Source organism: Kryptolebias marmoratus, linkage group LG18, assembly GCF_001649575.2.
Source record: "Kryptolebias marmoratus isolate JLee-2015 linkage group LG18, ASM164957v2, whole genome shotgun sequence".
Taxonomy (NCBI): Eukaryota; Metazoa; Chordata; class Actinopteri; order Cyprinodontiformes; family Rivulidae; genus Kryptolebias; species Kryptolebias marmoratus.
This window is the reverse complement of record NC_051447.1, coordinates 13435928-13452780: the sequence shown is the minus strand read 5'-3', so window position 1 is coordinate 13452780 and position 16853 is coordinate 13435928. Positions and strand designations below refer to the sequence as shown.

The 16853-nt window shown below is 39.8% G+C and overlaps 1 protein-coding gene across 2 annotated transcripts in view; it reads left to right on the top strand.

The window, feature by feature from the left end:
* The first annotated feature begins 1198 nt into the window (after positions 1–1198).
* waslb (WASP like actin nucleation promoting factor b) overlaps positions 1199–16853 on the top strand; it is an 18253-nt gene continuing 2598 nt past the window's right edge. Inside the window, exons 1-10 of one of the 2 annotated variants that reach the window (XM_037981156.1) lie at positions 1199–1650; positions 7932–8066; positions 8518–8604; positions 8917–9013; positions 10000–10023; positions 12964–13156; positions 14685–14727; positions 15780–15933; positions 16162–16179; positions 16664–16853. The exon at positions 16664–16853 is cut by the window's right edge and continues 334 nt beyond it. In XM_037981156.1, coding sequence (XP_037837084.1) covers positions 1546–1650; positions 7932–8066; positions 8518–8604; positions 8917–9013; positions 10000–10023; positions 12964–13156; positions 14685–14727; positions 15780–15933; positions 16162–16179; positions 16664–16853 — 1046 coding nt within the window. In that variant the 5' untranslated portion in view covers positions 1199–1545. The remainder of the gene's footprint in view (positions 1651–7931; positions 8067–8517; positions 8605–8916; positions 9014–9999; positions 10024–12963; positions 13157–14684; positions 14728–15779; positions 15934–16161; positions 16180–16663) is intronic. The other variant, XM_025005676.2, reaches the window with a different exon arrangement.

The window sequence follows — 16853 nt, the reverse complement described above, 5'->3', positions numbered from 1 at the left end:
GCAAAAAGCCTGATAAAACACAGACAAAACCTAGCTCTGAATAAGAAAATAACTTTTCAGTTGTGTTATGATGAAGACATGATTAGGCTTGCAGAAAAATCCATCTCAGGCATCATTGGTTTTGATGAGCACAATTAAACATGGGCTAACAAAAAAACATTTTTAACTCTGTCAATTTTGATGTATTGGCACGTATTTACGCTTAGATCCGTTGAGTAAAGTATGCGGATAAAAGTGCTTTTTTTTACATTGAGTGTGTACCTGCATTTCAGAATTGCATGTCTGGGAAAACGAATGGCGTAAACTCTTTCAAACTGCGCCATTTGATAGAGTTTAGGATAAGCTTTTTTATCACTTATTTCATAGTTTAAGTATTTTTAAAATGTGCACAAGCCAGACATACCTGTTTGAATGTTTACAGCTATCTGTTATTAAAAAAAAAGATCAGTTCAAGTCATTTTTTGTGTGAAACACAGAGAAAGAGAGACTGAAATATGCACAGTGAAGCATATGTCATATTAGGGCGCTTTTCTCCCCAAGGTCATATTGAGTAAATGGAGCAGTCTTAATTTTCCTACTTTATTTACAGACTATTTATAGGCTCTAGTTCATTGCAATGAAGGAGACAAACAAGCTGTTTGCATCTCTAGAGAAACATTCTGGTCATAGTTTCCCAGGGAATGTTTTTTTCATCCTGGAGAGCATGAGTTTTTAGGTATGTTTTTAGCTCAGATCTCTCTGACTTGAACGCAATTTTAAAGCTCTATCATTGGAGGAAAACGATCTTAGTCGACTTGTTTTACTCCTTACTATGTTAATTTAAAATAAGGGCTCAGAGTAGCATTAATTCTGAATTGAATCATTTGGGGTTTTAAGCTTTCTTGCATCTCTGTGCCTTATTCCTTAATATCCCCCCTCCCGTTCTGAACCCGCACACATTCCTGTCATAAAAGCCACGGGCGGACTGGAACAGACCATTTCTTTTCCGGGGGAGCATTCCCGGTTCTTTGATTTCTTTTCAGAAGAACCCAGTCCTCTGTAGTTTTACCGAAACATGGCAGGTAAGCAGTACCTCCATGTGGACACAATCTGCAACGTTTGCTCTGTCAGTGGTTTTGTTTTCTAATTACATAGAAAACAATTGGGAATTGACTCAACCCTCCAAATTCCCAAACAGTGGAGCCGTCCAAACTCTGCCATGTTGGATGGAACTGGCTCTGGGCTCTATAACGGCTGCACTTCCAAGTTAACTTTTAGCGTGTTCCGCCTTCGCCCAGTTGCTCCAGTTTTTGATCATATTTTTAGAGAAGCTACGGGAAGTCGGAACTCCATTCCTGAACAGCATTTTTTTTATTTTTAATTTATTTATTTTTTTCTTTCGGAAACCCAAGTGTTGTGGAGACGCGGGACAGACCGGTGTGTGTGTGTGGGGGGAGGTTCGGGGAGGGGGACAGGCCACGGATGAGCGAGGAACTGTTTATGTCTCCTTTAGGATCTCCTGTAACGAGTTCAGTAGCTGCAGACTCCAGGAATTGATCACTAATAATGAGTGGACATCCGCCGCAACGGCGGCAAGGAAACGTCGGCTCCTCGCTCCTGTCACGGGAGCAGAATGACATCCTTTTCGGCTACCTTGGCAGAAAATGCATCGTAAGTTAGTTTTTTTTTTCTCCCCCTTATCAAACTGTTGTGTGTTAGCTTGTCGAAGATGAAAAAAAGCTGTCACTAGCTAGCTAGCTAGCCTCCCGCTCGGACTGACTGAGCCTGGAGTTATTAGTTCGTGTTGGAGCTGTTAAATCCATCAGGGGAGGGGAAAAATGAGTTATTTTGCGCTGGCATTACATAATAACGTGGCTGGTTGTTTTCGGGAAGTGTGTTCACCCAGAAGAATGTGCCGACTAGCTCGGAGCAGCAGAGAGTCGCTCAGGGCTGTTTTGGCAGCTACTAAATCTGACTGAAGCGATGGGGAGTAGCCTGCTGTTCCTGTGCGACTTTAGGATCACTTGTGCATTGTCACGACTCAGTTTAACCTAGTTTTTTAAAAAAAAATGATATTACGTAAGACATTCAGCATTCATTTGATGAATTCCCATGTTCATCTTGAACACTTTGTCTGAACAAGCCCCAAATAATCCAATTAATGTGGCATGTTCAGTCTGCTCCAAGCTTTATTCTGCTGGCTCTGTAAGAAAAGCCTTTCTCTCCTTTCTGCCACATGCTGCCACTGAACATCTTTGCACAATTACAGATTTGGTGTTGCCACTGATTTCCTCGTCTGAGTCATTTCTTGTCATATTTGCATTCACCTGCTATTGTCCTTTTTGTGCTGATTCACAGAGACGTTTTGGTTGCAGAGGAACACTGACCCAACAAACGGAACACTGTTGGGTCATAAAACAAGCTCCTGCTGGATTTTTAAAAACTGGATATTGAGTCACAGACCCATCCCAGTTGGTTTCATTGACATCAGATCAATGCCTCTTTGCTCACCCTAGTCTTATACTTGTGCTGTGGATCACCACAGCTTGCATTTAGTTGATGTTCAAAAGTTTCACCCCCATAATGGCATCATTATATTAAATTAAACATGACATTTGGTTAGTTTATAGTAGAGGGCAACCGATGTGAGTTTTTCTGTGGCCAGTCTGTAGAAATCAGAAGTCAGACAATAAAAATTAATGTCATGCAGCACATTTTTACTTAACTTGCGGGCTCCATTAGGCTGGTTGTGTATTTATTTTCCTACTTGGTAATTGATTAAGTATGTACAGGCATGGCCAAGTGGCCAATTAAAACCTAAATCTCTAATCTACTTAATGTTATGACAGTGATACTCCAGTAAGTGCCTTGACACAGTTTTGATCTGTCCCCGTTTAAAGTTTGCTTTAGCCCATAAAAGTTGTTCATTGTCACTTCATAAAAGGCAGTAAACCAGTTGGCACGGTCTTCTTTTTTACCTTGAAATTGGGTTCTAGTGTTGTGTTTAATTTGACATTGTCACCGTCAGGCAGTGCAAAAAGTACAATGATACAGATCGGAAGTTTTTGAATTTTGCAATATGTCACCTGGAAAGAATGATGCACTCTCCCTCACCTGTAATCCATTTCCTTGACAGATAAGACCTGTTTTAAAGTCAGTATATCCGGTTGATGAATAACTCGACTTTATTGACTCTTATAAGAATTAAGTTTATGTTTTGAGTTTGGGAGGTATTGGGTTAATATGAAGGTGAGATAAATTAAAAAAAAAAAAACTTATTTGCTGCTTTATGGTAAAGTTAACTTTTCCTGCTCTGGACTTACTTCCTCATAGTAATCATTGTTTCCGTAATCATTGTTTAACTCGCAGCAATCCGACCGTGCTCCTTCGCTCGAGGTGCTTGCTTGTTTCTGTGCACATGTTTGCTTTGAAAAAGGCCACATTTCCTGTCCCATGACACCCGCCTTCAGGTCTGGATGAGATCACCTGCTGGTGCGGCCCGCCCTCCGGCTCCTCCTCGTTTACGTGAACACACAGGTTTCTAAGATGTGTCCTGCGAATATGTTTTAGAATCCTCTGACGGCGTTCCTCTGGCATCCTGGTTGTGCTGTTACAGCATGTGACAAAGAAGAACATTCCTCCCAGTCCCACTCTTCTTTTGCATTTGTATGCATCTCCTAATGCAGGCTGAAACAAAGTGTGTGTGTGAGAGAGAGAGAGAGGTCGACTGATAAGAAGGGTGGGAGGCTGGATTGTGCGTCTCGAACAAACCTAATTAGAATGCCCAGCAGTGAGTGACGTGTTGGATTACTGGGTGATTGCATGTTGTCTAACTTGCTTATGAGGCAGAAAATGTAAAAACCCTGAAGTCATCTTTAAATCATTTGCGAAGTTCTTCTTTTAAAGTGAAACCGTAAAAAAGATGTAAAAATAAAAAGCAAACGGCTTGCTGCTGGTTCATGGAAAGCAGCTCGTCTGCTTCTTGTGGAGACTGATTTTAGCAGCTGTTGGTTTGTTTCCAGTGGAATAAAACTGCAGACTGCAGTTTCCCTAAAATCCAATGGTTATAACTACTGTTGCGTTTTAAAAAAAGATAAAAAATTTTAAAAAGTTGATTTTATAGCTTTTTTTGAGACCCAAAGCAACATTTTGCTTTTGTAAGAGAAATGTAGACATATAAATTGGGAGTTAAGTATTACTTTCTGCATTTTAATCATTTTATTTTTTCTTAAATTGTGATCTCATTGTAATGCCAGACATCCTTGCACAATTCACTTACTGATTGGGTTTACTCGTTAGTATTCCTTGTGCAGTTACCACCATCAGAATCCCCGTCTTACTTGGCAAAAGGTGGAATGGGTCCAGGTCACGCTGTGTGTGTGTGTGTGTGTGTGTGTGTGTGTCTGTCCTGACTGCCTAATCAGCAGTCCTGTCCTACAGGAAGTCGTATGGTCAACTGCCTCTGTTTTGTTTTTTGCTTTTTTCTGGAGAAAAGGGAAACTATTCCCCCTTTTTCCCTTCAGATTTTCCTTCTGTTTTCATCTCCTTCATGTCATCTGTCTTCGCTTTTTCTACCCTTTCTTCAGTTTCTTATCTAATAGTTTTTGCAGTGATGCACTTCATTTCTTCCTCTAGCAATTCTGATTTGTTGTTTGTTTCTTAGCTTTTCTCTACATTCCCTTCACTTCCTTTTCAGACTATCTTGATTCTTTGCCAACCACTAAGAGCAGACATTACCTCCTTCAGACTCAGGAGTTGAGGTGTGCCAGTCACAGATATTTGATCAAAACATCCCTAATGTCTCTCATATTTCCCCCCATAATTGTCAATATTATCCTCATAGAATATACAACTTTGTGAGCTCATTTTCATACTTTAAACCAGTCACTTTCTAAGGAACTTAAAATTTTACTATATTAAAACTATTAACACTAATAATAGTACATTATCTCAAAGCTGCAATGCATGATTACATATTTAAACTGTAAGAAACAGAAAATGTGGATGAAATCTGAGCTTGCAGAGACACCAGTGTTGTACTGCTAAGCTGTATAAGAGCAATCCTCTAACCCTGAGTGAATGATTAATTTTTTATTTTTGATTGTGCAGACTTTGTGCTGCGTCACATCATCGGGTCATCGCTGTCGTAGAAAGCGAGGCGATTTGTTCTTAGTTTGGGGTGTTTTGGTCGAGCTTTGATGATGTCACAGCCTTTGGCGCTGTCAGAAGCTGTCAGGGCTCCACGGTAAGATGAAGCCAAAGGGCCCCAGAGTCACAGAACAGAATACGCATCATTATTTTAATAACGGAGGTTTCTGTTCTGATCCAAACCTAGTTGAGAGCTGCCAAATTACTTCAGTGCTTTTATTCATCAGAATAAAAATACCTCATTCGGGAAGAGCTGAAAAGCCTTTCTGAGGAGGCATTTACTTCCTTTTTTACAGTTTTTGTTTTGATTTGTTGTGGTATGTATTGTGTAGAGCACAATGTAACTCTGCCCATAAAGTTGTTATTGCAAAGTCACTTAGTGTTTCGGTGTGTAATTTAAAGCTCTAAACTCATGTAACTCCTCTCACTAAGAGTCAGTGGGCGATCGCTTCATCTTCATAATGTGTTTGCTGTGTTCTTAAGGCTCCAGCATACTCCATTGGAAATCACAAAGTCAGTTTGCGGTCATGTGGTTGCAATGATTTGTTTTTGGACACACCTTTCATCGTCTGTGAGACACTGGAGTCAGAACTCCCAGGAAGCGCCTCCCTCCTCCTACAGCGTTAAAACAGGTTTCTTCCTGCTGGCTTCTCAACTCTCCTGTCCTCATACAGATTTTTGTTCCCTTATCCCAACCAGACGTGTTTACTAAACAGACCGGGACAGTACACGCCTTTTGGTATTCGCAAATTTGATGACCAAGGGATCTTGTCCCGACTTCCTCCCGGCCATCATAGTCATGAAGAGCCGCCCGTGTCTCTGCGGTCTTTTTAAGTTCATAGGTTTATAAGTTTTGCTGGAATGGTCGTAAAGACGGCTGTATTTTCTAACAGCCTCGGAGCAGTAGAAGCAAATTAACTCCATTAAAGCCGGATTTTCCACGTAAACACGCCCACGACAACTTCTTAAAAATCACACAACACTTGGCGCGAACCTCCTGTGAGGAAAAAAAACTTGGCCCGGGCCTTGTGTCACGATGGGGCGGGCGAAGCTGCAAATGCGAACAAACGTGACGCAATTTTCGTCACGCGACCACATGAATTAGAGCCAACTTTGACTTCTTATGGAGCATTGAAAGGCCTTTAGTGTCTGAATTCATTTTAAGTGAATTCTCACTAAACTCTGGTTTCCTGTGAATGAGATGCAAACCTTGGCAGCATCATGCTATGGTGCCCCTTTACATCTTCAAAGTGTGTTGGAGCCATGCTGTATGTCAAGCTCGTAATTCCTGAACCCACCACAGCACAAAGTATTTCCCCCTCACCATGCTCTTTGCTTTCATGTGTGTCTGAGTGGCTGTGAAACTGGACCTCCTGTGGGAGGAAACCCCTGCAGCAATGTGTAAAATCTGCGGGGGGGTTAATCTGGCCTTATGATCTTATCTCAGGTGTGCTTTTCCATATTGTGCGTGTATACCAGCGTAGGCTCATCAGCAAGCCTTTGTATTCTATATCTTTTATCCTGCAGCTTCATCAGCATGAACACAAAGACAGAAGTGTGGCTCTATATTAGGATTCAAAGTATTGTGTGGATAGTCCCCTCGTTCTCTTGAACTTTAAGATGTACACTTGCGCATCGTTAAGCGACGTGCCAAATGTTCCTTTTGCTTAAGTTTGCCGGTGTGTCTTATTGAGGTGTTAAATGTGTGGGTAGGGCTTGTTGTCGTTTAAACCCTGAGGGATTTAAGACTCTGCTGCGTTCTCATACATAATCTTTGTTTGCTTTAGGAAACTGACGGCAACTCCTGTTAAACAAATTCTGTCTAAAGTCCAACAAAGTGCAGGTTTAAATAATATGTTCCTTTTAACAGACTTGATAATGGTGCTTTGATTCAGTGAAGATGTCGCCTGTTGTCGTTGGGATGTTTGTGTTATGTTTTTAAATGTAAGCATTTAAAATATTTGAAGGGCATGACCTCTGCAGAGTCAGTCTAATGCAGCCTCTTAGATTATGGTTGTTTTTTGAGGCAGAAAATTTGAGTTCATATTTAGGGGAGTGTTTAAAAAATGCCAAAATAGGTCATACAAAATTTGATTCTTTCAGCCATTGCATCTGTGGTAGAGATACGACAGATTCTCTATTAGCTGCTAGTGTTATTTTAAATAGTTTTTTTTTAAATTATACTATTAGTTTGATACTCCTTTTGGTTTTTTTGGCTTTATGAACAAGATCCAAGCAAACACAGTCTAGTTGGCAAACACGCAAACACAATTTTGTCTTTGAGATTCAGCTCAGGGGAAAAATGAATGACTAAATCATTCGTCTTTCTGTGTTGACAAGTGTTTGTACCAACACTACAAACACTATAGTCACCACAGAGCAAACTGTGCCACCGTGGCTTTGAGTCACACCTTTATTACTGGTGGTTTAAAAAAAGGAAAGGGTAGTTTTTACTACTGGTGACCATGTTTGTTATAGAAGATGGATGTGGACTCTGAGTCTGACATGGTTAATGTAAAACACCTTTTAAATCTGCACTGTCTGATGATCAGTAATGGACAACTTCTGTTTGCAAAAACAGGTGTCTCTACTGGAGACTACCACCTTTTTTGACCCCATTTCTTACAAATTTGTTATTTCAGTAATGATTATCTAAAAAAATTAGTAGTTTCAAGTCATGATCATTAAAAAGCACATTAATTATGGAGCTGATGAGCAACTATCTTTACTTTAATTCAATTTATGGTATAAAAACACAGCTTATAAAAGATGTTCTCTGCCTTTTCCCTTTTTTTTCTCCTCAGACTTTGTCTTCAGGAGTGGTCCAGGTGTTCACAGCAGACAGAAATGGCAGCTGGAGCAAAAAATGCTGTGGGGTGGCCTGCTTGGTCAAAGACAACCCTCAGCGGTCATACTTCATCAGGGTTTTGGACATCAGGGTAGGTGCAGAGATGATGTGTCCATCTGACTATAATTCACCACTATAATAAATGATACATGACCAAAATAAATTTGGACATCCCACTAGGATTGTTGAGGTGATATACAGATACTTATTATTATTATTATTATTCACAAAGCAAATGTTAAGGTAAAATTTACAACCTCAGTTCCTAAAACATTGGGATGTTCTGTAAATGTAACAAAAAAAATGCAATGATTTTCAAATCTCATAATCTTTTATTCACAGTTGACTATAGTAGGCATCTTAAATATTTATGCTGAAAAAATATCATTTTTAGGGGGTAAAACGGTCATATTTAAATTTGTGGCACCAACAAATCTCAAAAAAGATTAAAAGAGGGCAACAAAGGCTGTAAAAGTAACTGGTGTGAATAAGAAACTTATGTGCTATCTGTGATAACATCGTCCTCTTTGTGTTTTCCACAGGACGGCAAGATCATGTTTGACCAGGAGCTGTACAACAACTTTGCCATAAACAGCCCAAGACCTTACTTCATCACATTTGCTGGAGATGTGAGTTGGTCTCCAAACAGATTTTTAGCCTTTTTTCTTTTTCGTTTTTTTCAGATCCTCCTTGTCTGTTGGTCTGATTTTAAAAGAACATTATTTAACGAGTCTGAAGCTTATTTTATTGTACGAGTTCACACCTTAAGTATTTATTGCCTTGACAAGATTGTTGCTTATTTGGGGATCAAACATCTCAGACTGACAATGGTGAAAAATCTGCTGTTATTCAGGGTTTGCATCATAAACTGTAGAGTGGTGTGCAGCGAATTTGTGAGTTTGTGTCTCATTTCTACTGTATTTTGTGAATCTGGTTGCCAGACGTGCCAAGTGGGTCTGAACTTCGCCAATGAGGAGGAGAGCAAGAATTTCCAAAGCACCGTGTCTGAGCTGCTGGGGAGAAAACAAAGGAAGACCGGTAACCAACTCTTGTTTGTTTACCCTGAATCTAATCTAATTTTCTGCAAGAGAGAACAGGGGGGAAAAAATGACAAGTTAGATTTTCTTTTTAATCTCACGTTTCAGCTCATTTTTAAACCGAATCATGTCCCTACAGTTAATTTAAAGGGAGATTCAATAACCAATATTTGGCTTGCAAAGATCTGAGGAGTGAGATCATTTCTAAACTTGTCATTTTTTTTAATAAATCGTTCAATTCCAAGAACTGGGCAAAAAAGGGTAAAATCAGAGCAAGTTGAGGGTGAATTTTTGCCTGGTTCTGCCTTATTTTTTTGTAATCTGCTGCAACTTCTCAAGCTGTGGATAATCACGGTTTCCAACCTTCTGCCTTTTATAATTTACTAACAGTTCAAATAACTCATAAACGGTGTTCTTCTACAATAATGAGTTTTTCCTACAGTTTTGAAATGTCACAGACATAATAACTAACAAACTGAGCATTACATTGAAACACAATTTAATCGAAGCTGAGCTCATCTTTAAAAACGTTATTATTAGCACTCCTTTATTCATATACTTGATTAAATGGTTTTTATCTCTTTCTCTAAGTCATTTTATCTTCCACCCCTCTAATCCTCCACTGGCTTCCAAATCTTATCTTCTGTTCTGCTTCCAACCGCTGGATATTTTTCATAGTATGACCTATAAAAATAGGATCACTGCTGTGTCTTCTGGGGGCTTTCTGTGTTTTCAGGTCTTTCTGGAAGTGATACAAGCTGTAACGTCTCTTTAACACACTAACGGAGAACTTTTCGTGCCAGGTTTTTGTTTTTTTCCTAAATAATGCCAATCTATGCGACACATGCACAGTCCCGCCGACTCCTGCACCGAAAGTGCAACAAAAACCTCTCCTTCCTTTACTCTTTGACACTCTTCATTTCTTACCAACACAATAGCCTGCCCAGCTCAGGATTGTAATGATTTGATTTGTGTGTGTGTTCACAGAGAAGAGGCGCGACCCTCCAAATGGTACGTTTTCTACAGTTTTTTTTTTTCTTTTTTTTTTTTTTTTTAATGAAGATCTATCTTAAAGTGAGGTGTGGTTTCACTTTTAGTCAGTTTTATGGATTATCTCTTCCCTTTCTACATGTTGAAGCTTTAGAGATTTATCATACCTCTTTTTTTTTTCACAAGTACAAAATACTTCTTAAGGTATCAGTTAAATGCTTTGGTCAGAATGCATTAGGATTAAAGTTCTAAAAGCCTTTTTTGTTCTTTCAGCTATTTTCTTCACAGCTGATTTTGCAAAGTAGTAACTTTAAACACCAAAATTTATAACCACAGAGAAGTAAAAATATTTTCAAAACTTGTTTCCTTTAAAGCTTAACTAATTGGTGTTAGAAACTTCAACAATCTGGCATCCATGTGGAGGAAAATAAACCCTGAACAAAGACTGGTATATGTAGTTTTTATCCTAATCCTAAATATCTGTGTGGTAGATTAATGTGTACCCATAACAACCACTTTAAATGCTAAAAGTATTTTGATTCTAGACATATTTTTTTTTCAGTGCGCCGCACGGATCAGAAAGAAAATGGAGGATGGGTGGAAAAACTAGTTGTGAAACAACTCGAGATCATCAAAAAAAACTAAAACTGAAGCTTTTGGCGTGAATTATTTCAAGTTGGAGCTTCCTTCCTATTAGTTTAAACAATCGTTACCGCTCTGTACTGTGACATGTCAAAGATAAAACAAGTTTAGGTTGGAATCTTATTTCTCAAACGCATTTCACGCAAACAAGCTTCAAGATAATATTTCCACTAATTGACAAATGCTTATTTGTTTATTTAAATAAATGGTTAACATAATTTGGCTGCACCTCATGATGGCGTTTTGCTCTTTGGGTTAAACTGGATTTTTCACTGTGGGCTGATTACTCCGCAGATGGAATATGTTTACACACATCTTATTTTTCAGGCACACGTCATTTGAGATGGGAGTCTCCAAGACTTGGTTGTTGTCAACAGCTTTTTTATTTATTTATATTGTTATCTCTTTATACAGCCACACAGACAGGACAGCTTATATATTTAACCACTTGGTGCTCAGAGCTGAACACCATTTTGAGCAAAAAATCCTTGTTTTTATTTCCAGTCAGGGTCGATATTTATAAGCCTTTTGGTCGCCTATAAGCAGACTTGTTTGTGTACCTGTGCAGTCTTGTGTAAAATGTTTATCTTGAGTGCCTCCTGCTTGGTTTATTAAGCTTCTAAATGAGAAAATTGGTTCCCTCCCAGAGGAAGTGATCTCACAGGACTGTCCTCTCTCCCTCTGTTTCCATCTGTCCGGTTCTCAGTTTCCCATCGTCTGAGGTCTATTTCTTGCTGTTCCTTCTGTCCGGTCTTCATCTCCTGCTGCCTTTTCCAGCCCTCCCATCCTCATCCGTGTCCTTATCTGCTCTCTCCCCTCCTCTCATCGTTTAATCTGTCTCGGTTTTTCTCCTCCATCGCTCGCCCTGCCCTCCTCACTCGTTCTTTCACCCCACTGATTCATCCTGTTTTAGAAAACCTCAGAGATTAATATGGGATTATGCGTCGGATGGGTTTTAATGGTTACGTAAAGGCCAGCTCTGAATCCGGAATGATTTTCTGGGATTAGTTACATTTGTGTGTTTTGCAGGGAAAGACAGCATCTAGTATTGACAGCGAGCGGCAAAATGATCACAGCAAGCCGACCTTTAGATACTCGTCGAGAGTAGAAAACGATGAGTTAACTTCAGCAGTTGTCTGGTTAGATGTTGACTCGTTTTTTATTTCTTTTTTTTTTGCAACGGAGACTCTGGCCTTCTCAGTTCAGTCCTGTCAGCTCCAGCACGTTTAAAAAGTCCTTTTATATCCTGGAAATGTTAATGGGCGAGCTTGACTGCTAGGCCTTTGCAAAGCAGCAACATCATTCGTCCTAAGAAGACTGATTCATCTCTGAAACCAGACGAGAGGATTTTCACTTGATCGACATTGAGGACCTTTTTTTTTTTTTTTTGGACGTGTTCTCCACTTCAAATCTTCTGCGCCAACCTTTTTTTTTTTTTAATTATTTATTTCCAAATTAAAAAAGGAGAATGATGTTCTGCACCACCTTTCTTTCTGCCCCCTCGGAGGAACTCGTTTCTGAAGGAGGTGGAGGTTTGGGTTCAGGCTGTCTGTCTTCGTTTCACTGCGTGGTTCTTCCTCAGGACGAACTCTACCCGTCTCTTTCTGACCCCTCTCCTTGCCTCTCCATTGGTACAAAAGAGCAAACTTGCAGCTTGAGCAGTAAAATGCTTGTTGACATCAGTATGAGCTCCTACCAGACAGGAGGGGCCGTTAGCCCTCGGTCAGCATCGCCTGCACCCAGCCAAACGCCCAAATGTCCCGGTAGAGAGAGTCTAAGAGGTATGTGCTTCAGGTCAGAGCAGCATTGTCTGCGTTATTATAAAGAGAAAATCTTTATCGCATGCTTTGTGTAATTAAAAAATGCCTGTGATGAATGGCCTAGAAGCTCTGGCTGAAACCCTGAAGACTGGGCTGGCAGATGATGTGACGGTGGATATTTGGTATTGTCACTGTTGACGGATAATATTACTCCTGACATATTGGCGTGTTCACTTGTTGGCAATGCCGCGATGCGTCAGACTCCGTTTCATAGTGTTCAAAAAACATGTTTTAGATTTTGTGGCATTTCTTGTTGTAACCTGTTTTATAGTTTGTTGAATAAGAAGTCATTAACAGCTTGGAATGGATGATGCTTTATTCACAAACATCAGTCTGCGTTCGAATAAATGGGAACACAAATATAACTCATAAATGATTATACTACAGGTCACCTGAAGTAAAGGTTGGGCAGCAATTTTTTAATTTGTTTTTTCTTATTAAGTTTGCACTAATTGCTGTTGCCCGAGCTGTAACTTCCGTACCATGTGTCATTTCCCAGGACCATCGTTGCACATAGCTACCGTGGACATCAAAAACCCCGAGATCAGCGGCGTTCACCGCTCTCACAACCCCCAGATGAACAACTTCTCAGCCGCCTCCTTTCCCAGAAGGATCAAAAAGGACAAAGGGAACAACAACAACAAGAAGAAGAAGCTGACGAAGGCAGACATCGGCACACCCAGCAACTTCCAGTGAGTCACCTCTTGGTTCGAGCACGGTTCTTTTTAATTATTTTTCTTGGGTGACGAATGAAGTCCAAGCACAGTTAATTACCCTGTCCAACTCAATCAAGGTTTTAAGTTCCCACCTTTTTATTATTCAGTGTGGTTCAAATCAGGGCTTTTGCAACATTTTTTAAACTCTTTCTTAAATATTTATTTTGAGTGCCCACGGTTTCATTTTGGGTTTTTTTTTTTTCTCAAGAACTTAAAGATAAAAATGTCACCATGACATAAATAGTAGATCTGTAATTTTAGTGTTTAAAATGGAACAATTTGAAACTCCCTAAATGAGTTTTAATCATTGGAATGCCTATTTTTTGTTTCTCATAAAACTAACAATAACTGAGAATAAAATAGGAAATGGAAAGAGCTTTTACTTTATAGACACCCCTTCCTCCCCCCTGGCAAAAATGACAACTGAGTCCTGTTCATCTGCAAGTTTTGCACATGAAGCTAAACAATTTTTTGCTGATTTCTTGAAGCAGAACTGCCCCCTGACCTCTGCTGTGCACAGTATTTTTATTTTATTTTATTTCTTTGTGATCTCACTCAACCGGATTAAGGCCTTTTCTTTGCCTTTGTCATTTCGAAGCAATTAACTTCCTGTGTTTTTGTTAAGGAAGTATGTGTAAGGTGTGTGCCATGAGAAAAATGCACCTCGGCCCCAGTCTCAATTAGGGATGGGCATTTGTGGTAATTGAGTTTTTTATTAGCAGTTGTTGTTTTTTTGTTTTGTTTTGCTTTTGTCAGAATATTCAACCCTCCCATCCACCTAAATGCTCGTACTCTGACAGTAAAACTGAGCTCACCCATGACCGTAGTTTCCACTTTATAATTCTTTCAAAATAAACTATGATGTTAGAAACACACGCTGGGATTGTTTTTTTGTTGGGTTTTTTTTCTTCTCCCAAACAAAACAAAAAAAAATACTATAAATGGTCACGTTAATTCTTTAAAATCACACATTTTAACTATACTTTAAACATTTGCCCATTCCTAGTTTCAAATCTGTAGATGTTTTCTTCATAATCTTGACATATTTGAACACTATTTCTTTATTGAAGCACTTTTCAAGGCCCTGATGATAAAGAAAACATTCCCAAACCATGATGATACCTCTGCCATACTTTACTGTAGCAGTTGCAGATGTACCAATAGTTGTCATACAATTCCGTCTTCCTCATGCTTGGAATTTTTTCTCTTCAGTTGTCTTTTTAATTTGTGCGACCGGAACCTCCTCCTGGGTTAGCTTTAGCCCCTCAAACATTTCTCTTTAATTCCCCTTTTGGCCTGTTCTGTTACCACATTTGCGCCACAATGTCTTCATTTTCAAATACTGGATTTAATGGTCCTCTGAACAATTTTACAAGGCATCATTGGCAGCATTCATAATACAGTGACAGTTACTGGAATATGTGGGATTATGTAATTACAGGAAACGGCTCTTGACACTTCTTTCGTACCTCACATACGTTCTGTTCTGCTTTTCTTCTCACAGGCACGTCAGTCATGTCGGATGGAATGCAAGCACGGGCTTTGATGTAAGCAGCGTTCAAACGTTTGCCTGTGTGTTCATGCACGAGTCCGTGTGGCGTCTGGACCCACTTAAAACTTCTGTTTAACTGCCAGCCGTCCCAATCTGAGGCAGATTGTTTAAAATATTAAAGCTGAGCGTTGCAAAAGGAAATCTGCATAATCTATGGATGCGTTCTTAAATGGTAAAATCAGTAATACTGCTGAGTTCAGGGCAGTGGGTTGTTCAGACTGAAAATGAAAGGTTTCATTTATTAATGCTTTGTTGGGATTAGCCGATGTCGTCAAAGACTGCTCACTTCTTGTCACCAAGGCTTATTTTAACAGCTATACATCTGCTAATCTTTTCCTCTGCATAAAGACCCCATCATTAAAGTGTGATGACTTTTAATCTTAGTTCAGTCATGTTGTTGTGACTTTAAGTAGATCTATTAGTGAGGAAAAAAGTTTTTAAACTCCCATAATCATGATCAGCAGTCTCTTCTCAGACTATTGTAAAGTTTCACTTTAATTCTGACAACATAAACACAATGTAAGTAATCAGTTGGGGCCTTAAACTTGTCTGTTGTATCCGATGAGTTCAAATTCCTGATCTGCACATGAATTAAAATATTCGCCACATGGTGGGAGCAGAGCTCTCAGATACTCTCATCTCATCTGGAGGCGTTCAGGTTTAGTTTAAAATGTTCCAACAACAACGTCACAAAAAAGGTTCCTTCTTACTTTTAGCTGCAGACTTTAATCAGCTGATTCAACCAAACACATTTCTAAGCTCTAAGGTTTAATTCCTCTTTTTAACTTCGCCCAGCCTTTTGAAAAGTAAAACGTTAGTGGATGAGTAGCAGCTGCATCTTATCTTTTTGTGGGAAACGCATGATATAAGTATTGTTTATAGTACTATTTCACAGCAATAAAAATGTTCAGTGTATAATTTATGCATGTCATACTGAGATTGGATTAATAGCTTTTTAAAAACCATTTATCAGCTCTTAGAGCTTATGTTATATAAGTGTAATCAGGATGTCTTAAAAGTGACATCTTTTTTTTTTTTTTCCTGCAGCTGAATAACTTGGACCCTGAGCTGAAGAACCTGTTCGACATGGCCGGCATTTCTGAGGCCGAGCTGAAGGACAGGGATACTTCTAAGGCCATTTATGACTTCATTGAGAGGAATGGCGGCGTGGAGGCCGTCAAAAACGAGGTACGGCGACAAGGTAAGGCAGTCACCCAGTGGAAAACTGATTTCTTTCTGACTTATGCCACTAGAAGTGTTTGCATTCTTCACGGACTTCAGGAAGATATCTTTAATGGTACCTTTTTTTTAATATAACAAACCACTAAATGTGATGTATGACAGTGATATTGCAGGACTGTGTATAGATGTGTAATGGGTTGATTGTCAGGTAAAGACAGTCTAACTCGTGTGGTGGTTTTATCCCCAGGTCCGCCCAGGTGGAGCGGTAGGTTTCTGTGCATGAGCTGCTGTGAAAGCTTACAACAGTGCATGCACTAAGAGTTAAACCAGTGCTTCATCTTCGCAGCTACTTTCACGTTTGCTGTGTTTTCTGCTGTGTTAGACTTGAATTGGTCCTCCTGTCGTCACCTGACAGATTTGTTGAAGAGATTTCCCTTCATTTTATGGAATAATTGTGTAAACTTCTGTTTTCTTTTATTGCCCTTGTTTGAAAGTTTTTGCCACAAGGCTGATCCTGTTTGGCTTAACTTTATGAATGCATGGCCGGCACCTGACCAGCGTTTTGGACTGTTGGATCTTTACTGATCTCCCATGAGTCTCTTTATGAAACTAACGTAGAGACAAATGTAAAACATATTATCTGAAATCTAAAATGAAACCAGTTTCCTACAGCCTGCTGTGTTAGTCATCAGTGGTTCGGTCGTGACAAGTTTCGAACATTTTTTTTTGTTTCTTTTTTTTTCCTTCAGCTCCTCCACCACCTCCACCCCGAAGCGGCCCCCCTCCCCCACCCCAGCATCACAGCTCAGCTCCTCCACCTCCTCCATCCCGGGTTATCCGGGGTGCCCCGCCGCCGCCTCCTCACTCCAGACCTCCTATCTCTGCGCCCCCACCTCCTCCTCCATCCCGGCCGGGCATGTCTGCTCCGCCGCCTCCCCC